General features: G+C 41.9%; 1 protein-coding gene across 1 annotated transcript in view; it reads left to right on the top strand.

Annotated features, from left to right (window-relative positions):
* STXBP5L (syntaxin binding protein 5L) overlaps nucleotides 1-22930 on the top strand; it is an 81165-nt gene extending 58235 nt beyond the window's left edge. The window contains exons 19-26 of the mRNA XM_014066966.2: nucleotides 847-915; nucleotides 3698-3868; nucleotides 4162-4401; nucleotides 6926-7280; nucleotides 8349-8514; nucleotides 17216-17327; nucleotides 19683-19897; nucleotides 20822-22930. Of these exons, the coding sequence (XP_013922441.2) occupies nucleotides 847-915; nucleotides 3698-3868; nucleotides 4162-4401; nucleotides 6926-7280; nucleotides 8349-8514; nucleotides 17216-17327; nucleotides 19683-19897; nucleotides 20822-20863 (1370 nt within the window). The 3' untranslated portion in view covers nucleotides 20864-22930. The remainder of the gene's footprint in view (nucleotides 1-846; nucleotides 916-3697; nucleotides 3869-4161; nucleotides 4402-6925; nucleotides 7281-8348; nucleotides 8515-17215; nucleotides 17328-19682; nucleotides 19898-20821) is intronic.
* Nucleotides 22931-24960: the final 2030 nt, after the last annotated feature.

The raw sequence follows: 24960 nt of genomic DNA, 5'->3' as shown, positions 1-24960 counted from the left end.
AGATGGCGACCACCAATCTGCGGTCCGATCTTCCTCCTGGAGCTGGGGAGCGCTGGGGCAATCTCCAATGGATCCCCGGACCTCCGCTGGTCTTCGTCAGCCCCTTTAAGAGCCGCACAGCCGCTTCTATCGCCCCTGCGATGCGGAGGCTTCCTCCCCCTCTTACGCGACCATCTGGTCGCTTGGGGTGCGCGCGCACGCTAGCAAGCAGCGAGGCTTGAGTTCTAGCAGCGTTGAGCATGACAGAATAAGGGTGCAGCGATGCAGTCGATGGATGGAAGGTAAAAATCCACTTTGCAAAGAAAAAACCTGTAGAAAAAATCCTAAATTCTTGAAGCGAAGGGAGAGTCAGAGAAACACTCCTTTTAGGCTGGAGACTGAGGTTAATCTGGGGAGGTCAGAAGGAGGAACGTAGGTGTGGCCTCAAAAGATTACCTCAGTCTCCTAGGCAAAAGGGCTGGGTTAATACCCATGTGTTACTCCTCCCACACCTCACTTTGGAAACTATGTATGTTCAGACTTGTAAGATTCTGTAATAGATATTCTAATAAAAGTCGCTTTAGGTCTGCATTGTGTCCACTTTTTACTTTGGTCTACCTTATAAGGCCAACAACAATCTTGCAAGTCCAAGAAGTTTTTGCAAATCACTTTCTTGCCTTGGGATCAAATTTTGTCTATCTGATCTTTGCACTGGTCCTGGACCTTCCCTCTGTCCATCAAACCATCTTATTTATTCACTACAGAACGGAATGGAAAAGAACAAAAAGTGGTCTCTTGAGGAAAAGTCTGTTTATATAATGTTGATTGCAATAATTATTAATATATTCTAATTTAATGTTATAATAGGTGTCACAGAGGTACCAGATGGTCCACTTCCAATGGAGCTGGAGCGGTGCAGGTCCCCCACAGCTTCAGGTAATTATTATTTGGGGCCTAGTTGGCTTTAGATTTAGCATCTCAGAATTTCAATTTGAACTTGCTGCCTTAGAAACATGAAATCAAATCAGAACATGCTGAATTACAAATAGTTCCTTAGAAATAGTTTTCATTTTGGACTCATGTATAAAACTTGCAGATTTGTTTACCATCATGTCTCTCAAAATGTTTTAAACCCATTCCCTCCTCTACCAACAGAACTCAATGATCAGCTCATGTCTAACCTATTGGGAATTGGATTATATTATTTCCTGAGGGAGATGTGAAAGAGTGCACACGAAAACTGCTTTAATAAGGCAAATCATTCATAAGGAAAACACACATGAAGCCAGTCACCCACATACCATGAGACAAGGGCAAAAGAGAGCACAGGGCATAGGAAGGGTGGGAAGTCAACTTCTGACCTCTATTTTCTGAAAGTTTTCTTAGACTGAGCCGTGGTGACGCAGTGGTTAGAGTGCAGTACTGCAAGCTACTTCTGCTGACTGCCGGCTGACTGCAATTTGGCAGTTCGAATCTCACCAGGCTCAAGGTTGACTCAGCCTTCCATCCTTCCGAGATGGGTAAAGTGAGGACCCAGATTGGGCGGCATATAAAACCAATAAACAAACGAATGAATGAACGATTGTTGGGGGCAATAGGCTGACTCTGTAAACTGCTTAGAGAGGGCTGTAAAGCACTGTAAAGCGGTATATAAGTCTAAGTGCTATTGCTATTGCTAGACACACAAATATCTAAGCAGGGCAATGTATTCTTTGTGCCAAGACATTTTTATTAGCTTTTTATTAAAATTAATCTTACTTTTATCTTCCTGGAACCATTTATAAAGATAGAAAGGCATAATTACTGGGAATTGCAAGAATAGACAAAATTAAGTTTTTCTTTGCCTGAATGTTATTCCCATAATTCTGCTTTAAAGAGTAATTTATCTCTCCTTTTCAAACAAACAGTTGATGTGAGGGGTCATGCTGGAGCAGGGACCGTGAAATGGAGAACAGAGTTTTAATTCTTTCTGCCTTCCACAGGGCTGACTGTAGCAGGCCTTATTATGCCCATGTAGTTTGCAATAAGAGGAAATTTCCAGTGCAACATGTTGTATTGAGTGGACTAGTTTCAAATGCCAGTCTACCCAATTTAAAATGAGAAGTGTACACAGTTGGGCCAATCTTCAAAAGTTTCTTTAGGAGCATTATGAAAATAAATAGTTAAAACCAATATGATTTGATATTTTGGGTAAGAATTATTGGAAATTAGAAATAAAGGCATTGTGCCTTTAAAATGTTGGATATATTTCGTGGTTTCCGTCTATAAATGTAAACAGATACCTTTTTTCATAATTAAATAATAATATTTCTTCTTTCAATATTCTCTTCCAAATTTTTTTTTTAAATCCGATTCAGAAATCACAAAGTTACTCTTGTCAATTTTTCAGTAGATTGCATCAGTCAGTTTATCCAGGTTTGTTACTCAGTTCTTATTTCTCTCTTCACTAGATGGTGCTGTTACTCCTCATTCATGTAGATTTTCCCCCCTCCATCAGAACTTCGATCTTTGCTTTTTCTATGTCTGACTTTAACTCAAATAGTCCAAATATGCTTCTCTCACCATCTTCACTGTTGTCATTGTCTCATCTGGCTCCAATTCTATTTACTGTCCAAATCGCTCCAATGATTCTCTCTTCCACTCTTTTATTCCGTTCTCAAGCTGTTTTGAGCCGTTCTACTGCCATTCTACTGCTACAGGAAATCGCGTGCTTTTCTCTCCTTATTGCCGCCTATCTTGAGCTGTTTCCAGCTCGATTCAGAGCTTTGAAGTTCTAGCTCAAAGAGTTTATACCATTTTAGTTGTTTTTAGATACTGTTGTGCTGTTATATTCTCTCCCTCATTTGCGGCTGTCACAACTCAGAATCGGCCATGGACGCCGATTTCTTCTCCAATGATTCCAAGGAGTTTCTCTTGTCCGGTAGGGAGGTTGCTTGTCTCCTCACCATCACCCGAGTTTTCCCTCTCCTCTGTTGATCCCTCCAAGTTCAACTTCGTCCTTTTACAGGATCTTCATCACAGAAACTCAAGCGAAGCTAGTGGAGCCACCATTCCCTCGCCTGCTCTGCTGTGACATCACCACTGTGAAGTTTTTATTCACTTTTCTAAGTGCCTCAGAAAGTGTTTAAGTTATAATCCATTGGACATGCATTATAATTCAGGAGTTGGAACATTAATCACATACTTTGGTCTTATCCTATTATTGTGGTTTTGGCTGCCATCAACAGGACTGTTAATGATTCTGTACCAATTGTAGCTTCTGAATATTTTTCAAGGGTAGACCCATGTAGTGTGCGTCTAACCAAATAATGACCAGGGAGTCAGGCATGCAGGGCCTATATAATTTACAAAATCTTCTATACAAAAACATTGCATCAAATCTTCAATTTTGAACAAAAATGTGGTATTCATCAAAGAGAAATATTAATATAGATTTTATTACTGGCAATAGATTGAATAAAGTTGTTCTCTTTCTTAATTAAAAAGATATTATATAAAATGTTACATAAAATTCTACAATATAATGCCTACCTTTTCTAGTTTTGGTAGAATATAGAAAACAAATAACAATAAACAGACAAATGTTCATTTTCTTAAATGACAATATTTAAAAAAATGTGTATAAAGCATAAGCTGAGAAGAAATTGTCAAATAACTGCAGCAATAAAGGTAACCTCTTTTTGATCTTAATGAAAATTCTAATGTAATCTCATGACAGATTCTGTAAATGGACACTGTACAAATCCAACTTCCCTAACTTGCAGTTCTGGAAAACGGCTGTCCAGTGCAGATGTTTCCAAAGTCAGTCGTCGTGTTTCTGGGAAACCTCCATTTAGGAAAGCACAGTCCGCTGCTTGCCTGGAGATCTCTTTGCCCGTCACAATGGAAGGCGAGTTTCCATTTACTGTATATATTTCTGTTTTCATCTTTCAAAAAAAAAATACAATCTATTCATGAATTAACTCTAAAGCAATTAATCATGGACAGAATTAAAAATTGAAAGTCTGTGAGAAGTCCTGCTTAATGTCCAGCTGATCTAACAAACAGAATCACAGATTGCCTTGAGAGAGGAAGAGGTGGTCATAGAATATACATTTCTTTTAACTGGATAATAGCAAGACCATAACTTGTCTTGGTAAATGGCAACTTCATATATTAATCTGTCTTACTTTCCTTCAACAGAAAACAGAGATAATTCATTCAGCCCTTCTCGAAGTTCTAGCATCTGCAGTATTGACAAAGAATCTAAGGAAACAATCACAGCTTTAAATTTCATGGAATCATTTTCACGGAAAAATGACACATCTTTGTCTCCTTGCCTCTGGGTTGGAACAGGTCTGGGTGTAGTCTTGACTCTTTCCCTTCATCTTCCCACTGTCGATGAATTAAGGCAAACAGAGCCAGTAACAGTTTCACTCAGTGGTAAGAATTTCAGATTGTTATTGTTGCTGAAATATGCCAATTAACACAAAGTGTTAGATTATGTCTTTCTGTGCTCTTGCCTTGGGGCAATTGAAACAGAAAGGAAGATCACTAGGATACCTCTGCTAACTCCGGGATTGCCTATATGTATACAACAGAGTTTGTATATGTCTGTGCATATCTACATGTGTATGTGTAAAGGGAGAGTAAGGTCATTTGAATACTTACAAAAAACTGAAAATAACACAAGCCTATTTCATGAATGAAGACAAATATACATGTCCTAAGATAATGTTGCAGGATCCAATTTGGATCAGTCACCAGGACCAGAGGTGCTGTATTCCAAGCTTTCAGACTTGTGCTGGAGCCCGTCTTCAGGGAACTTCTCTCTAGCAGAGTGTGTGCTGTTCTGTGTGTGATATTTACAGAGCCTGTGGTATGTGGCTTTTTAGACATTGATTGGGGCATGTTAATGGCTTACCGTATATACTCGAGTATAGGCCGACCCGAATATAAGCCGAGGCACCTAATTTTACCACAAAAAACTGGAAAAGTTATTGACTCGAGTATAAGCCTAGGGTGGGAAATGCAGCAGCTACCAGTAAATTTCAAAAATAAAAATAGATACCAATAATGTTTTTGAATATTTATTTCAAAGAAAAACAGTAAACTAGCGGTGTATTCAATGAAATACTTCACTCACCTCATGATGCTGATGTCCCGCTGTGATGATGATGTCCCGTGCAGCCGCGGGAGCGATGTCCCGCCTCCTATGACACACGGCACAGTGATTCCTATCATTGGATCACTGTACCAGAGGAGGTGGGACATCGCTATGTGGCTGCTTGCCATAACGAGGAGGTGGGACATCGTTGCAGAGCGGCAGGAGGGGGAGGAAGGGGAATCGTAAGACAGCCCTGCATTACATTAGAACGTGAGGAGGGGGGATGGTGCGGTGCGCGCTGCGCGGCAAACTGACACAGAGGGAGGGGAAACTCACAGGGGCACTGGGCCATTCACGAGTGTCACCCAGCGGCATGGCCCCCCCCTTTTTCTCCTCCATTTCGGGCAAATTTTTCACTGACTCGAGTATAAGCCGAGGCGGCTTTTTTCAGCCCAAAAAGTGGGCTGAAAAACTAGGCTTATACTCGAGTATATACAGTACTTTTAAGTCGTTAGCTGTCATTTCCTTGTGCTGCCCAGTCCTCGCCTTCTAAGTACTTGAGAGGCTGGTGGTAAATCAACACTCCTGTTGACTGACGAGGGGCCTGTTTCCCAGGCTTCAAACACTTCCCTGGCTGTTTTTGTGTCTGCTCATCCAACAATCTTAGTAGCTGCAGAATCAACTTCATTGTTTGCCTCATACTGCAATGAACAAGGACACACAATCAATTTTGCAGCTACTAACATTGTTGGATGAGCAGGCACAAAAACAGCCAGGCAAGTGATTGAAGCCTGAGAAACAAGCCCCTCGTCAGTCAACAGGATTGATTTAACATCAGCCTATCAAGTACTTAGAAGGCAAGGGATGGGCAGCACAAGCAAACAACAACTAACAACTTAAAAGCCAGCTATAAACACACCCCAATCAACATCTAAAAAGCCACATACAACAGGCACTATAAATACCACACACAGAACAGTTCACACTCTGCTAGAGAGAAGTTCCCTGAGGATGGGCTGCAGCATGAGTCTGAAAGCTCAGAATACCAAACCTCTGGTCCCGGTGACCGACCCAGACTGGATCCTACAAGTCTATTTCTGCAGAGCCTAGTGTAGATTTGCCTTAAAATGGGAGCAGATTGTGAGGGAAGTGAACCAATAATCCATCCTCAGCAGTTTTAATGCATATCCTTTTTCTCAGGAAGAAGCAGAAAAGACCAAGAATTCCAATACTTTAGCTGACAAATTTTTATTTGAGCTAGTGTCAGTCATTTTTTTGATATTGGGGTTGTTTTTTTTAAAAGATCCATGCCAGCATTTGGGTACCATAACCAAAGAAACTTTGATATCATTACAAATTCCTCATTTTTAACTTTTATCCAGGCCTCTTTTTTAATTAAAAGAAAATTTTGTGTAACTTTAAAAAGCTTCTTTAATGCAGCAATATATCAAAAGTAACTTAGAACATAACATTTTATGTAATGATTAAAACACAGCAGAACTGGCTTGAAATGCCAGGAAGAAATAAATTTGTACTAGAGAACATAACATTATTTCAACATTTTTCATCTATAAGGACTATGAGGGGAATATACTAAGAAGTTGGGGAGTAGGGATGGAATTCTTTGATCTGATTGAGTACAATATATCTACATTTAGAGGTCTGACCCTGTCTTGAAATCATAATGATATATGTTGGAATGGTATGAGCTGGGGAAAAAAAGTGTGTGTGTGTCTGTGTCTGTGTCTGTGTGAGAGAGAAATAGGGAAGGAGTAAGAAATTTTATAACATAGCTAATATGTACTGGAATCAGTATAAGTGGTTTAGAGATTAATAAATCCTATGAATTCTGTTTTATAGGTACAATTTTATCACTAAAGGGAGCAGTGTTAACCTTTGCTTACTTGGACTGCATGGGAACATTAATACATCCTCCCTATGAAGCATGGAGAGATCCAAACGCCACTGAGGATAGCGAAAGAACCAATAAAAGGAAAATTGTCCTTCATTCTTCATGCTCCCAGAACACAGGAGACCACCAGTTTGCCATTATCTGCTCAGAGAAACAAGCCAAAGTATTTTCATTGCCTTCCCAGATATGCCTCTATGTTTACAACATCACAGACACATTATTTTTGCGAGCAGATGCGGTGACCCTCTCTAACAGTGTTTGCTTGGCATGCTTTTGTGCCAATGGGCATATCATGATATTGAGGTACTTGATACCATTTCATGAATGTAAGCTATGTCCCTTTCTTGCCACACACAATCCTTGAGGTGAAGAAGAAAGTGGCACTCTTCGCTAATTGCTGAACAACGAAGTCTGTGAGGTGATGGTAAAGGTGGATCCCTCTGAAGGAGGATTCCAAGGAGATTCTGGTCATGATAATATTTTAAGAAAACACACATACAATATACGCACATCAAGAACTCCAAATTCCATGCAGTTTCTTTACTCAAATTCACAAATCACTTTAAAACATAGCTAGGACCATCCAAGTGATTTCTAGGCCTTTTGGGAGAAATTTCCTGTGTTGATCCTGCTAATTTCAACTTCTGATTGCTTACTTGTTAACTTTGGCAATTATCTTCACAGCTCAGATTATTATAGCTAGTGGTCTTCTCCCAAAGAATGGAATAGACGCCTAAGGAAAGCTTCAATCATTCATCTAATCTCTTAACCTCCCTCCAATACCCAGGCAAACATATGATCCAAACTATCAATCCCAGCTATCTACCTTAAGCAGGGTATTAACTCCACATGCATCTCTCAGGCTCAAGAAGTTGGACTATCTATGTCCTTATAGCTACAGAAGTATTTTATAGTATTTAGATTATTCTCTTAGTTGGCAGAGCCTGGCTGAGTCTGAAGTTTCCTTACTCTTTTTAGCGGCTCATAGAAATGACTTTATATGCAAGTTTAATTTACAAGTGCTAGATAATTTAACTTTGCTTTTGTACAGCATTTGGGTACAATATAATCCAGGAATTTTAACAGAGGAGGAATCCCTACCTGAAATTGCCATAGCAATTGATTGGTACATGCATTTTCTAATCTAATCTTGAGGTTTATAACTTAATGTTGATAATTGTATTGCATTTAATATGACTTATTCCCAAATAATTATTCATAGATCTGCAGCCAGTCATTCTGATTATATTTAAATGCATAATTTTGTTTCATTTGCTGGAATTACAGCTGTGACAATATGGTAGTCAATTTGTACTGCACAGAATATTGTGTTTAAACTTGTTTCTACAGAATCTACCTATTTATTTTCAGTTTACCCAGCCTCCGCTCGCTGCTAGATGTGAATTTCTTGCCTGAAACAGATACAAGGATTGCCCGGACCTTTTGTTTTACCAATGAAGGACAAGCTTTGTATCTTGGTTCTCCAACAGAAGTCCAGCGACTGAACTATAGCCAGGAAATGTTTGACAATCTGCAGGTAGATGTTGAAATATAATGATAAACATAGCTTCTGTGCGGTAAAAGTGCAATGCCAAAAAACAAATTTGTTTCCCTGAATCCAAAGTGGTTGAGTTGGAGATGATTTGAGAGTCTGAGAATGCAGACTCTCAAATGCAGACAATACTTATGACATGATAGTTTCAGCTCTCTCTCAAAACGAAAGCTCACTGGCTGCCAGGAAGAATGAGAGTCTTAGTGAAATCCTTTTGAGAATAGTGTTCTTTATAGGCAGGATATGATCCCTAGATGATGAACTCAAATCCTCTTGTACCAAGAATTCTTCAGGGGAGAGAGAGCTTTGGATTATGAGTGAATTGATCATTAGAAACAGTCAGATGGGTTGTGACAGGCATGGAGATTGCATGATGACTTGCCTGACTAGAGCAGGGACTGGATATCATAGATTTAAACAATGGCTAGTCCCTGGGATGAGGCAACTTTGGTACCAATGGCATTGTAAAATGTAGTTCAGCCAGACCTGGAAGCCAAATTTAGTTTGTTAATTTGCAAATTGAAATTCAGAATTCCCAAGTAATATTCTCCCAAACACTACCTGTTCTGCTAGCTGGACAGGTGAAGCTCAGGAGTTTCACTCCATTAGTGGAGGTAGGACTAAGACACATTAAGCACTGAGGAGCCTATGGGGTGCTCTTGGAGCTTGGTTGTTTTCTTGTGGACATTTCATTAGGTAACATCATCAATGCTAGAAGGGAGCTGGGTTTGCTATAGTAATATACAAGTGGTTTATCCTGTCAGTGTTGTTGGGAGTGCTCTTGGTGGTTCCTTGATTGGGATATTGTTTATTGCCTGATTGTTGGTCTAGTATTAATCTTGCTTAGCTGGTTGTTGATTGCTGGTGAAGAAGTGTTTTGGTCTTTTTGTTTCCTTTTTAGCTTTTTGATTGTCTCTTTTGAATAATATATAGATTTGTTTGAATCCTTGGGAGAAGGGCGGCATACAAATCTAATACATCTCAATCTCTGGCTGGATTGTCTAAATGTCAAGCTTCAAGGAATTCTCTAGTATTTTTGGACTTCACTTGGTCTAGAATGCTCATGAGTACCCGGTTGAAACTATGGTGAAGTCTGTCCATGTATTGTGTAATTAAGGAGTCTTCTGACCGCTAGTTGATGTTCACGGATACACTCTGCTAGTCTTCTGTCCTACATAGTGGCTGTTACAATACTTACACTCTATCTTTTAGATGATTCCTGTTTTTATTTCTGGAGCTACTGGGTCTTTCAGTTTGCTTAGGATGTTTTGGAGGGCTTTAGGTATGCTATGATGATGCCATGTAGTTATAATAGTTTATTAGATGTTTCTGAGATATTTCTGAGGTATGGCAATATTATCCTTTTCAAAACTTGTGCTGATTGTCCTGTAGTGTATTGAGTGTCAGTTACTTTTTGATAAAATTGCGTGGATGTTCATGTTATTGGAATATATATAGTTGAAGTGTGACCAACCTTTTGGCTTGCCGTAATGAATGAAGAGGTATTATCTTGGGCTGCATATAAATATATATATACCGTGTTTCCCCCAAAATACGACATGTCCTGATAATAAGGCCATGCCACATTTTTCTGGTGGGCAAAATATAAGCCCTCCCCTGCAAATAAGCCCCCTGGACAACCCCCCACCTCCAACCAGGCAGAGCGCCGCTCACCAACCTAGCAGTATCCCAAAGGTGCCAAGCCGCGGGAACCGGGGGGGGGCAAAGGTGATCGCGTTACTTGGTGCCTTCGGGATACCGCTAGGTTGGTGAGCAGCACTGTGCCCAGCTGAAGAGGGAAGTTGCCGGGCGGCTGCTCTCTTGCGAGCGGGCTCCCAAAGAGCCAGGCACAACAGCCACCCGGCAAACCCCCTTTCCAGCTGGGCACAGCGCCATTCACTGACCTAGGGGTATCACCAAGCTGCGTGAGCACCCGTTCACCGCCGCCCAGCTCTCACGGCTTGGCACCTTCAAAATGCTAGTGAATGGCGCTCTGCACAGCTGGAGAAAGGGGTTGTGCAAGCGGCTGTTCCGCTCCTGTTCGCACGCCTCCCAGCTTCACGATGCTCTGGCCCAGATCTCCCTGCAGAGCCAGGGCACCTCCGCCGCCGCCATCCCAGCATGGCTTTTTTGGCAGCTTCCAAACTGAGTCTTCCGGCAGTGCCCGCTCTGGGTGTACGGTCTATGGTTGTGGGCTGGCTGTTGGGAGAGCATATAACCATAGAGCGTACACCCAGAGTGGCCACTGCCAGAAGACTCGGTTTGGAAGCCGCCAAAAAAGCCATGCTGGGATGGCCGTGGCGGTGGCAGCTGCAGCGGAGGTGCCCTGGCTCTGCAGGGAGAGCTGGGCCAGGGCATCGTGAGGCTGGGAGGTGCGCGAGCGGGAGTGGAACAGCGCTCGCACAACCCACCTCTCCAGCTGTGCAGAGCACCATTCATTGGCATTTCAAAGGCGCCAAGCCGCGGGAGCCGGGCGGCGCCGAACAGGCGCTCATGCGGCTTGGCGATACCCCTAGGTAAGTGAATGGCGCGGTGCCTGGCTGGAAAGGGGGTTTGCCGGGTGGCTGCTCGTGAGAGTGGTTGCTTCATGGCTGTTGTGTTGCGCTGCTGCGACAGCGCAACACAGCCATTCGCCCATGAGGCTGTGCCTGGCTCTTTGGGAGCCCGTGTGCAAGAGAGCAGCCGCCCGGCAACCCCAAAACAATAAACCCTCCCCTCATAATAAGGCCCAAGACATATTTCGTGTGTAAAAAGAAAATAAGACCCTGTCTTATTTTCGGGGAAACACAATAATATTGTATATAAATAACAAACTTTGTTTTTAAATATTTTTATTGCAATCTTGTGGGGTCACATTACTAGTTGTCTAGGGCCATATGTGGTATGGGGGTTTGGCCATGCCTGGTATATATGATTCATTTCCTTTTCTTGATGTTCAGAATTGCTGCAGTGCTTTTCTTCTAATTTAGTATTCTTACATAGCATTCTTGTGTGAGGCTACATTATTACTTTTGTCATGAAAAAAAGCTTATAACATCACCACCGTTTGGGGGAAAAAACATTGTGTAGTAATGTTCCTATAGCAGTGCTAGAAAGATGCATGAGGTGAGGGCAAGAGTCATTGTGGTTGGCAATATCCAATGGTGTGCTGGAGATGGCTCACACCGGCTTATGAAGGCCAGTTGTTAAATTCTCTGGAATTTTGTGAGCCACTTGACAGCAAAGGTATCAGAGTGGCCACAACCTAAAGGTGAGCCTTAATACCTGGTATGCCAATTAACTGTTTTACAGTTAATGGCTGCAATGGAGTTGGCAGAGCCATGTTTTGGAACATTTTAGCAATACATCACTGGTAATCTTACTATAAATGTATAGGGCAGTGGTTCCCAACCTTGGCAACTTTAAGACTTGTGGACTTCAACTCCCAGAATTCTCCAGCCAGCTCTGCTCTGCTGGCTGGAGAATTCTGGAAGTTGAAGTCCACAAGTCTTAAAGTTGCCAAGGTTGGGAACCACTGGTATAGGGGGATGTGCTGTTGCATACATTCTAGATGTACCCCTGAATGTTAACCATGATCTGTCATGAAATGTAAAGCTTTGTTTCCATACTTGCCAGCAGGGTTCAACATAGTCACATTGGTTACTAAAGGTTTAACAAAATAAATAAATAAATAAATAAAATGAGACGGCCATGAAAAAGATTGAAAAGTCAGGGACAGAGTTTGCCTTATATTGCCTGAAAGTTCAACCGTGTATCGTATCCCACAGCATAAGAAAACATCTACTAACTCTAGGAAGGAACTTTTCTGACCAAGAAAGGCTTTTGTGTGACCTAATAGAGTTATCCAAAGTATCCTGTGGGAGGAGTCACTGATGGTTATTCTCACGTACAATATGCCCAGAGACTGAGGTTAAAGTTGAGGCCACTCCCCTTTACTTCCTCTGCATGGCTCCAGTTTAATCTCAGTCTCGGCCCGAAAGAGTACTGTTTTTGCTGGCTCTTCGATTGGACTTGAAAATATTTTTTATTTTGCCTTTAATTTGTTCCTTTTTTTGTTCTATCTATCTGATTTTTCCCTCCTTCCTCTCCTTGCATTCCCATCTGTGTTTGCTGTGCACGAGCTTACTTTGTTGCTGTTGTGGGAGCCCTCAACACCGCTGGCAGTTGTAGGAGGGGGCTCTGAGCCGCATGAGGGGGGTTTGCTGAGAACCGTGACCCCCTTTTTACATCCGGGGGGGCACTGGGGGCATCGGAAGGCTCCTGGAGGAGCAAGCTCGTCGGTGCTCGCTCTGGCATTGGAGTGCAGGATCATTGGTCGCCATCTTGGAAGGAGGTTTGATCGGCAGTCATTTTGTGGAATGCATGTGGCCAGAGCGTGATATTGGCGCTCCTTTAGCAGTGCAGCACAGCGTCATTCCCCGGGGTCTCACCGAGGTTCTAGCAGAGAGGGTATCCCCATCTTCCCCTCTCTCATCTGCACAGTCTGCAGGTCGCCTTGAGGATCCTTTGGGCCACCCGTTGCCCAGATCCAGGCCTCATTTGGTTCCTCAATCTGCGGCCCCTGGGTCTGAACTGGAGCCTCCATGTCTTTCCCTAGCTTTTCCAGTGATCCTGGGAGTTTTCAGAATGTAATTGCTCAGGCCATTGCTCAGGGAATCACCACGGGGCTGCAACAAAAATCACAAAATTCTAGATTAAGTTCTCATGGGACCGCACGAGGTCATCCAGACCAACCCGGCACATCAACTGCCCAAGAACACAAATCAGTTTCCCCTTCAACTACCCATTTCTCAGCAGATGCCACATTGGATGCAGTTAAGTACTCTTCTAGGGCTCTGTCCTCCATGGTGTCCAGGTGTCTCCTGTGGCTTCACAATTGGCAGGCGGAGACCAGATCGAAATGGCATCTGACATCGGCTGATTATGTGGGAGAAAAGTTGTTCGCCACTTCCCTTGACTCCATCCTTGTAGAAGACAAAAATAAACACAAGGTCTTCCCTTCCACAACCAAGCGCTCAGATCAGCGCCTAGCACCTTACCCCAGGAGGCCACCTATCAGCCTCCTGACCGGACTTCCAGCAGCCGAGGTATTCTGCCCCTAGATACCCCAGGCAGGGGGACAGGCAATATTCTAGGGACAGGCACAGGTACCAGCAGCCCACCAAGTGTCCTTTTCAGGGGGGGGGGTGGCCGTCCCTACCACAGAAACAAGTGATTCGGGCTCGATTGGCGGCCACCTTACCTTGTTTGCGAATCACTGGGATTGCATCACATCTGATGCCTGGGTCCTTCAGACTGTTAGGTTTGGTTTGAAGTTAGAGTTCTGTTTCCATCCTCTGAATAGATTCCGCCTCTTTTCTTCCTCCAGGAACCCGGTCAAGCGTTCGCTCATGCACAAGGCTATTCAGCATCTGCTGGATATCCGAGCGGTGGAGCTGGTTCCGGAGGAAGAGAAGGAGTTGGGCTTTTATTCAAACTTGTTTGTATTTCCCAAGAGTCCGGGGGGTGGAGATTGATCCTAGATTTAAAGCTGTTAAATTCTAGACTGGTTTATCGCAAGTTTAAGATGGCGTCCCTCAAGTCCATCCTGGAGGGGATTAAACAGGGGGACTTCCTGGCATCCATTGACCTCACGGAGGCATATCTCCATATCATGATATCCCCAGAGCACCACAAGTTCCTCATGTTTTCTTACAGGGAGTCCATAGGGTTCTCCCTTTTGGCCTGGCTTCAGCTCCCAGAACCTTCACCAAGGTGCTGGCTGTTCCAGTTCACTTGCAGTGCTACCTTGATGATATCTTAGTTCAAGCTGCAACTGCGGAACTGTCCAAGGGTGATCTGGGTCGCACAATTAATACCTTGCAAGCCCTGGGATTCTCAATCAATTTTGAGAAGAGTCACCTGGTTCCCATCACTAGGCTTCAATATCTAGGGACAGTCATCGACACAGTGGAGTGTATGGTGTTTCTTTCCCAGGAGCGCAGGGACAGTATTGTGGGGTTGATTAAACAGATTCGCAAGGCATGTTCTGTTCCCATAGTTCTTCTCTCTCAGCTCTTGGGCAAGTTCATCTCATGCATCTCGATAACGCCATGGGCACACCTCCACGCCAGGGAGCTGCAGTGGCTGCTGCTTTCACACCAGAGAGACGGGACAAGTGATTCCATCTTCAAGGTCCTGGTGCCGTCCCAGGTATTCCTGTCCTTCCGTTGGTGAATGTCCCCAGCACTGACCAAAGGTTCCCTGTTCAGGGAACCAGACGGGTTGGTCCTGACGATGGACGTAAGCCTTTTTGGTTGGGGACCCCATCTAGAATCCCAGATAGCCCAAGGCCAGTGGACACCCTCAGATCTACGAAAGAACATAAACTGGTTGGAACTCAGAGTGGTTCACTTGGCACATCGCCACTTCAAGGGGATAGTCAAAGGTCAGCATATACTGGTCCTGATGGACAATGTTGCTGCCAAGGCCCATGTCAACAAACTCGCTGGTGCTGCGAGATGAGGCAGTGTGACTGGATAACTGGGCAGAGTGAAATCTTCTCTCGATTCAAGCAGAACACATTTCCGGGTTGGAAAATCAACAGGCAGACTGGCTCAGCAGGGAGATGGTGGACCATGGGGAATGGCAGCTGCATTCCAGCATTTTCGAGCAGATTTGTCGAAGGTTCGGTCGGCTGACAGTGAACCTCTTCACCACCCTGTCGAATGCCCAGGTCCAGAGCTTCATCTCATGGTTCCCAGCTCGAGGGGCAGTGGACGTTGATGCCCTGCATTGCAGATGGCCAGTGGGCCTCCTATACCCCTTTCCCCCTCTCCCCGCCTTCCCGGGGACCTGAGGAAGTTAATGCTAGAGAGGGCAGAAGTGATTCTAGTGGTGCCCTATTGGTCCCAGTGACCATGGTTCACAGACCTGGTGTGGCTTTCTGTCCTTCCCCACTTGAGGAGTCGATAAGGGAGGTGGCTCTGCACCAAGGGAACCTGCTCCATCCAGAGCCTGAGTAGCTTCAGTTGACTGCTTGGCACTTGAGTGGGAGCAATTGAGAGCGGCCCATTTTTCAGCCAGTGATCAAGACCATTAAGGCATCCTGAAGGCAATCTACCCCCCGCATTTATAATATGATCTGGACCACCTTTGAATCCTGGTGTCAGTCTGCACAAGTGGACCCAGCGTCGGCTTTGGCACCACAGGTGCTGGAATTCCTCCAGGATGGCCTGGAGAAGGGTCTAGCCCACAATAACCTCAGGAGACAGGTTTCAGCATTGACCAGAGTCCTTGGTGGGGGGCTGTCGCTCCCTAGCACAGCACCCAGTTATTAAGAGGTTTCTTAGAGGGGCAGCTAATCTTAGACCCCCTGTGGTGCACCGGTTTCCCACATTGGACCTTTCCACAGTGCTCCAAGCACTGTCTGGGCTCCCTTTGCGCCCTTGAGGACAGTGATCCTTCAGTTCCTAACCTTTAAGGTTATGTTCCTGGTGGCGATTACCTCCGCCAGGCATGTATCTGAGCTCAATGCGCTTTCATATACGGTGGACTTGTGCACATTTTACGACAACAGGGTCGTCCTGAGGCTTGACCCCTCCTTCTTGCCCAAGGTTAACTCTCTGTTCCATAGGGTTCAGGAGGTGGTCCTTCCAGATTTCTGTCCGGCACCCTCTAGGGACAGGGCATGGTCCTGGCACCATCTGGATGAGGGAAGGGCACTGTGTATTTATCTGAAATGCACTTCTCCTTTCAGGAGATCAGAGGCACTTTTCGTCTACTTCCAGCCTTCTACCCTAGGGGCAAGGATGTCACCAGCTACCATTGACAGATGGATCAGGCTGGCCATCACTTGTGCATATGAGGCACACAAGCTTCCGGTACTGGTTGGCATCATGGTGCACTCCACGAGGAATGTGCCACATCTGTAGCCTGGTCTACCCAGGCGCCCATCAAGGATATTTGTAGAGCTTCCGCCTGGGCTTTGCCCTCTCCTTTCATCAGGCATTAGAGGTTGGATGCTTATGCTTCAGCTAAGGCCTCTTTCGGTAAGAGGGTACTGCAGGGAGTGCTGGACACTCAAGGGGCTCAGGCCCAATGATTTCCTCCCATGGACATCTAGCTTTGGTATGTCCCATCAGTGAGTCCTCCCACAGGATACTTTGGAGAATATCAGTTGGTCTTACCTGAACTGCATTTCTCAAAGGTCCTGGGAGGTGAGTCACTTCCCACCCGTATTAGTGCGCTGGCTAGCGCATAGGTTCCTGAGCTAGGTTAGTGGCTTTTGGTCAGTCAGGGTCAGGATGGTTGGTGTTGTCTTTCCTATACCCTGCCTTTCCAGGTTCTTCCTTGGAACACTAACCTTCGATAAAACTGGAGCCATGCAGAGGAAGTAGAGGGGAGTGGCCTCAACTTTAACCTGTCTCTGGGCAGATTAGACGTGAGAATAACCATCAGTGACTCCTCCCACAGGACCTTTGAGAAATGTGGTTCAGGTAAGACCAACTGACATTCTCATTGTTGGGGAAATTATTGATTATTCAGAGATGAATTTTTCATCTGGCTTCTGGCAAACAGCAGATAAATTTAAAATTCATCTGTTGGTATATCCTACATACAACCTAATAAACATTCAGGAGCTTCTCTTGTGAAGTTTGAAAAGACTTGAAATGGATTGTTTTTTTTTGTGCTGTTGTTTGAACAGGACATGCTTGGTGATTTGTTCATTCCCATGGACACACCAGAGGCCCAATATAGAGGTTTTCTGAAGGGGCTGTTTGGTGGAACTGGTGGAACACTTGACCGAGAAGATCTGTGTAAGTGTTTTTCCCATACAATGTATCACAAAAAAAATAGGAATCAAAGTAAAATATAGAAAATGGAAATAAATTGAATATTGTGATAGTATGACACTGACCTTTCTGAAACGGTTGTTCAATATAATATAATATAATTTATATATATATATATTTAAATGTTCTAGAAATTTGCTATGTATCTATGTGCTAAAGGCTACGATGGAGGTACTGAATAATGCCTATTATGTATCCAAAGATAAATATACATTGTATGAATTTCTCACCCAATGATTCCTACAAAAAGAGGGGGGGAAAGATCGACCCAGATATATGCAACTAGTATTTTATTGTACTAATGTAAGGTCAATCTGAGGAGTCAAAAGCCATCAGTTACTTGCATGAACTTAGTAAAGTCTCATTGTCTGACATCAATAATGCCTACAACTTTCTATTGCATTCAGTATATTCCATTCATCTTAAGACTGACTTCAGACCTCATGGCTCAAACATCTGGCCTAATTTTTGAACTTTCTTGCTTCTCCATTCCCTGCTTTTTGTTACATGTTGCCTGATGAAGAGTTCTTGAGAACTTGAAAGTTTGCATACTCTTCTGTGCCATTTTGGGACAAAATAAAGGTATTACTAGACTCTGGGATTTATTTCATGGACAATATGGGTATATTTACTTTTTATTCTTTTGAGGTTGTGGGGGGGGTTCGTTGTATGTTGTACCCTTAACTTACTGCAATATAGTATTAATTGCATATACTTGGGTTTCTTGATTACAAAATGATCTGATAGGTGCACAACACACATTTTCTCCATCTATTGTCCCTAATTTCATCATGAATAGTTTCCCCTAAAATGAAATTTGGGCGTGGAAAGATTACTGTATGTTGGTTGTCTTCTACCATCTGGGAAGAGCCAGTGGTTCAAGAAATATATCTGATAAAATTCACAAATAACCTGAATATCTAGAGGGCTCTATATTGGAGAAGATTGTTCTGCAGAGTAAAATTCTAGTGAAGAGATTTATCCCATTCAGAATAACATCTTTTCCGAGAATGGAAAAGTTTTCCCATGGTAGCCATGATTTGTGATGACACGAAGCAGTCCTTTTACAGATATTCCTGAAATATCTCAATAAATAGTACTTATTTTGTACAGTTTATTCTTTATACTATAGCCCAAAAATGGTGGAGTTCTTAAAAGAAGTTATTGAAAAAACATTGCAAACAATTCCAATGAAGAAATTAAAAAAGGAAGGCAACAAAAGAAATAAAAGCACAAAATTAAAAGAAAGTAATATTGGGTAAAAAGTGGATATTAATAGCACAAGAGCAATATTTGAAAATTTCACCAGTCCTCTGGGCTCTGGAGGTCTACTAACACAACCAGATCTTAAGGGACCTCCAGGAAAAATTTTTAAAAAGATGCCAGCTTCACTTTGAGAAAAGGATGATAGATAAAGCAGGGGCTACAGCAGAGAAGGTACCTAGGACCTACCAAATAAAGTTCTCTAGTAGAAGGGACCCACAGCATGCTGGATCTAGTAGATGTAATTGGGAGGTGTGGTCTCTCAAATAGCTCAGTTAATAGCGAAATGGGCGAAGATAACAGAATTACATTTAGCAAATCACATAGGAGACTGAAAATATCAATTAGAAATATATCAATTAGTATCAGGATCTGAAAAAACAATCTTGGAACAGTATATGAGTGCAAACTGTATATGACTCAGCAGTGTGTGGCATAATTATCAAAAGGAAAAAGCAATTTTAGTCTGTATTTAAGAGAAGTATAGTTTTTAAGACCCATAATGACGTGTTATTCTACTTGGTCACATGTTACCTCAACTATATTGGCCAGTTACAGACACTATGCTTTCAGAAAGTCACATAAACAGATTCAAATACGAACAACAGAAATGAACAAGGGACTAAACACCTCCTCCTACCAACGACTGAAAGCATTGAGAATTTTTAATCTTCAGAACTGGCAAAATATACAATTTTGAATTATTTGAAGACATGCCAAATGGAAGTAGAAATTTGATATCTACATCCTGGGAAGACAGGTTCTAAATTCATGTTAGGGGAAAAACATCCTAATCTCAAGTGGAACTAATTATCAAAGGAATTCCATTTAAAGGAATACATTCAAATGGAATTTAGACAGCTATCTGTTGGGAATGCTTTGTTTTGGATTCATGATGGCCTAAAGTACTTCTCCCAACTCTACAATTCAATAATGCTTTGATTCTGGATCTGAATGGGAATTCTTTATATAATCTACTTCATCTATTGGCGTAGACATAGGCAGGGAAGTTTCAGGAAACACAACAAAATGCTTTTAATTCTGTTCCATTTCCAGTTGGCGAAGCAACATCGGGAAAAGCATCTCGTGCGCTTGCTCAGCATATTCCCGGATCAATTGAGGGTGTGAAAGGAGCTGCAGGAGGTGCTATTGGAGAGCTGGCTCGTGCACGCCTTGCTCTTGATGAAAGGGGACAAAAACTTGGTGAACTAGATGAAAAGACAGCAAGAATGATGTCAAGTGCAGAGGCATTTTCCAAACATGCACATGAGGTGGGTGTTGATTCTGGAATAGCATTTACTGTGCATTGAGATGAGGGATACCTTTGAATTGATGTATTTGCTCCATTAGGCAGATGGACATGTAAATCAGATTTCTTTGAGACCTTCTTACCTATTTTGGGCCATATTTAGTGCATTTAGTCTTTTCCTTAATCCAGCAGCAGTGATTGTGGTGAACAAAAATAGTTAAGAAAGAGAAATTGTAATAAATGAATGACTGACAAGCTGGGATAGAAACTGTTTTAACAGCACTGATTATACTTTTCAAAGTAGGTTTTTTACAGGATTGAACCCAGTTTTCAGTTGGCTAACCTGACTGCTACTAATCTTCTCTTCAGCTTTCTGCTGTGTAACGTCTAGGGATGCCAGTACTTTGGTGCTGCCTGTGTTATAATCCTTCATTTTAAATCTGATTGGGAATTGGCTGATGCGCTGCCCACAACTAACCCAGCAGCCTCACCCATTGTCTCTCTCCAACATTCAGAATCACTTGGAAAGATATATGACTCTTTAGCAGAATTAATACAAACAATTGCTTTCACTCCTTAATACCTCCCCAAACAGAAACTGGGTAAATGTTCGGAGGGGGTCAATGAAGGGTACAGTGGTGCTTTAAGCCTCAATTGGTAGTAAACATGTCTTTTGTCTAATATTAGCAAACCCTTCCCCAGGCACTCCCCACCCTTTCCTTTATGGCTCTAATAGCAGCAGTATTCCTGGTCTTGGTCAAGACATGTTACATCAATTCCCCATATATTTTTTTCAAATATCTGATCCAGCATAGTTTACAAGTACCCATATAGATAGGCAGTTACTGGAAGTAGAGGTTTAGGGTTCGTACTGTAGAATGTTAGGATGAAAGGAAAACATTCATATCTCCATGTCACTTGAATATTAGTATCTTTATTCTTGCAGGTAATGGTCAAATACAAGGACAAAAAATGGTACCAGTTCTGATTTTCAACTGGGAAGCTGTCCCTGAATGTGCTGTATTGAGACATTAGTGGGAGAAGCTTCAACAGATCAGCTTCTTGGCAGAAGCAGCTCTTGTTCCGTGCCGTTTCCTCTTTCCCTTTCCTGTCCCAGAGAGTCAAAGAAGAAGGTAGTTTTCCAAGGCCACTGCATAATGGATTATTTTCCAAATGATCAATATCTAACAGGCAAAATTTAACTGGCTTTGAATATAAGCTGTGGAAAGGATAATTCCTGGTTTGAAGCAGCATGTATATATTAGATTGTTAATGCAGTTACATGAACAAAATTTTGCATGATTAACTGGCTTCCTATACAAAAAAAGCAAAGCATGCTATGACTAAGGAAAGAGGTTTTATTGTTATGTTCTACAAATACCCAGACTTTTTAAAACATTTCTAGCATGTTGCTTTCAGCTGAAAATAAACTGCATTTCTCTGATTTGACATTTTCCTGTCGGCAAATTTAGTTTGAAAACAGTCATGCATTTAATTAGTTAACAAATAAAGTCACATAAAGTTTAGCGGCCAAACCTTTGTGCTTTCTTTATGAGATGTCTAGTATTTTTAAACAGATGTTACTATTGTATCCAGTATTACATATATTCCTTAAGTTTGTTCCATCGAAGTTCCAGATAATTTTGCAACTTTTCCAAAGTTCATGGGTTATATGCTGCATTATTACCCAAAATCACACATTTTTGTCTTAAACTTTCCTTAAATCTGCACATTTTGTAAAGTTTTTGAACTGAGAAATATCTTGATGCAAATTGTGGTGTATTCTTTGAATTATGTTTCTGGTTTCAATGGACTTGAAAGAAATCTGATTGATTTCTCCAATAATGAGAGTCTTTGCTTCTACTTTGGGAACTGCAGCAAAAATTTATAAATAAACTATACAAATTACAACTAGTGTTGCTTTTTTTCCATTAATTGTAGTAGAAAACATATCTAGTAAGCAGGTTATATAAAGACATAAATTTCATTGATAAAAGGGATTGCAAGTACCACTTTTGGGAAATCCCCAAATTAGCTCACTGGGTACTAATATAGCCAAGAATGAAGTGAGGATAAAAAGGCTTTTTTAAAAACAACAACAAAGGAGCACACTTCATAAAGGGATGGATAACATTTTGACAACAAAGTTGGTGCCAAAACATTATCCCTTCCACAAAAATCTTTGTTTGACTGAGAGCTTCTTGATGCATCTACCAAGGAACACCTAGTCTCTCCAAAGAGTAAGGCAGGCCTGAGACAAATAGGTTTATCTGCCAGTCAAAGATGCTGAAGTTACTAAAAGCATAATTCCAGTTTGGAAAAAATGGAACAGAAACCATGCTGTCTAGTAAAAAACCTACTGAATGAACATCTACAATTCACAAAGTCTGTAAGTTGATAAGAGAAGGAAAGGGATTTTGAAAAATAATCTGAAATTCTAAGAAGTCTAAAGTCTGAAATGAACTGAGGCTGATGAAACTTTCAAAACAAAAGGAAAAGCAACACTGAACCAAAGAACATAACAAAAGGACCACAAAATGATGACAGGTTAGGTGGACTGCTCTACTGTATAAAGAAAATGATATATGAGGGTGTAAAATAGTTTTATAAAATTGTGCGTAGAATGGAGAAACTTATTAAACAAAATTGTCTAGGTTTATTACATAACCAGGTTTATTACATAACCAGGGAATGATCTGTTATCTGTTATCACATTTGAATATGCAGTTAAGCATTGTATGGTATTTAAGCCAACAAATGTTGATGTAAATTCTTAGCAAGTTTTATGCTTATATAAGAAAACAAATATAAAAAATAAAATAAAATGGATTTATTATTTACCATTTAGTAAATGAAAATTATGATTGAGAACTTTATGGTTACTTTAATTTAGGATGTGCTACAAAATTAGGGAACTGGTCTGGAAGCAAGACAAATAGAAATTTAAAATCCTCCTTTGTACAGTTTAACTATTATACTATCATAAGTTTGGATGGTAATGATAAAAGTTCCTTTAACAAAAACACTTTTAATAAACAATAAAAAGAAAGATAAATTGTCATTATTTCAGTGTTTATAGATTTTCCATTCAGTAAGACAAATACTGGAAAATGCTTCAAATCAGTGCTTCTTAATTCAGTTCATGAAGGTACTTATTCCAGCTGTGCTTTGGGGATATTTTCATCATGGACCAACATTATTATTTATGTGCTTTGAAAATTACTAAATTGGATTGCCCTGAGCAGATTTCCTCACTGGACAATTATTTTCTGTTTGTGAAGGAGTTAATTTTTAAGATTCTAACTTCTTTGTCTACTAAGTTATTCTACATTTGATCAAGCATAACTAATCTTTTCCTTAATGGATCTCCAGAATTATTCTGTGACTCAGTTCACTTATTTCTTTATCTCTCTATGAGCCTCTGCTTTTCCAGAAAGATGCAGATTTCATGGTTACAGAATTGGTGACAGAAATCATTGCTCATAGATTTGCTAAGCCATGGTTCATTTCATCATGGTGAACAATAAGCCATAATACATTAACGTGGAAAACAAAATTGAAATAGACTCTATTTTGTGAACCAGCCAGTGAATGTGTGTGTGTGTGTGTGTGTGTTCACACTGATTGGTTAATAGGAACAACTGTCCTCAAAGTTTGACCTTAAATATATTTCTAAAGAATAGCTCATTATCTAATCCTAGATGTTCCATCATTTCAAGTAATGTGAATCAGAATTTGAAATTGACCATTGGCTTACCTGAAAGGTCCTTTTCTGTACGCTGCGAGGAGAGTCCAAGCATGGGTTAAATTCTGTCTGACTGCCCTGGACTGAATTGAAAGATCTTTAGCCACGCCTCCTTTTCCGGTTCTTCAAATTTTTCTATGAAGGTGTGGACCTGTAACACTGTTCAAATGTGATTCCATTGAGTCTGATCTTAGTTCAAGTCATCATAGATTGTAAAAGTCAAGTCCAGTAATGAAGTCACAATCCACATCAAGAAATGCAATTTGTATTACACACAGAAGCTGTGAGAGAGAGACCTTAGGGCGGGGTTGGACTCTCCTCGCAACATACAGAAAAGGACCCTTCAGGTAAGCCAACGATCATTTTCCTGTACCCTGCTTGGAGAGTCCAAGCATGGGACATACCCAAGCTAAATGTTACTAGTGGGGGAAGAACCTGATTCAATGGTCTCCCCAGCGGAATGAATACCCTGAAGGACTCATCTCCCAAAGGCTGCTTCTGCTGACGCAAACTTGTCCAATTTGTAAGCACGGACAAAGTGGGATAGTGAAACCCACGTAGCCGCTCTGCAGATCTCTATGGGTGCTTGTGTCACCCAGGCTGCTGTGGACGCGGCGCTCCTTGTAGAGTGAGCCGTGATACGTCGTGGTACCTGTTTAGACTGGAGCTGATAGGCAAGAGCGATGCAAGCATGCAACCATTGGCCGATGGTGGCGGAGGTGACTTTGCGCCTCATGATAGCAGGTTGAAAGGAAATGAAAAGCGATTCCAATCGCCTGAACGCTGCAGTGCGCTTGATGTATTTGCGAATGGTTCGACGCACATCCAGCTTGTGCCATCTGCGTTCCGTAGGATGCCTTGGGTGTGGACAAAAGTCCGGAAGGATGACTTACTGGCTCCGATGAAACCAAGAGTTGACCTTCAGGAGAAAAGAAGGATCCAAGTGGAGAATGACCCTGTCTGGATGTATGACGCACAAGTCCTCCTTGACTGACAAGGCCGCCATCTCCGAAATCCTACATGCAGAGATGACCGCGGTCAGGAATATTATTATTATTATTATTATTATTATTATTATTATTAATAATAATAATAATAATAATAATAATAATAATAATTAAATTTTGTATGCCGCCCACTCTCAAAAGAGACTCAGGGCGGCTTACAGTAAAAAAAAAGGGGGGGATATATAAAAATAAATAACAGTTTAAGATTGCACAACAGTCACAAACCTAAAGTGGGGCTGGGCAACTCAACAGCCCCAGGCCTGCCGGAACAGCCAGGTCTTAGTCGCTTTGTGGAAGGCCGGAAGGGTAAGGTCCGGATGTCAACGGGGAGCT

Source organism: Thamnophis sirtalis, unplaced genomic scaffold (genome assembly GCF_051295495.1).
Source record: "Thamnophis sirtalis isolate CommonGarterSnake01/CBP01778 unplaced genomic scaffold, rThaSir2_p1.2 scaffold_5, whole genome shotgun sequence".
Lineage (NCBI taxonomy): Eukaryota > Metazoa > Chordata > Lepidosauria > Squamata > Natricidae > Thamnophis > Thamnophis sirtalis.
Note: the sequence above shows the minus strand (reverse complement) of the source record. Positions and strands in the feature narration are given on the sequence as shown.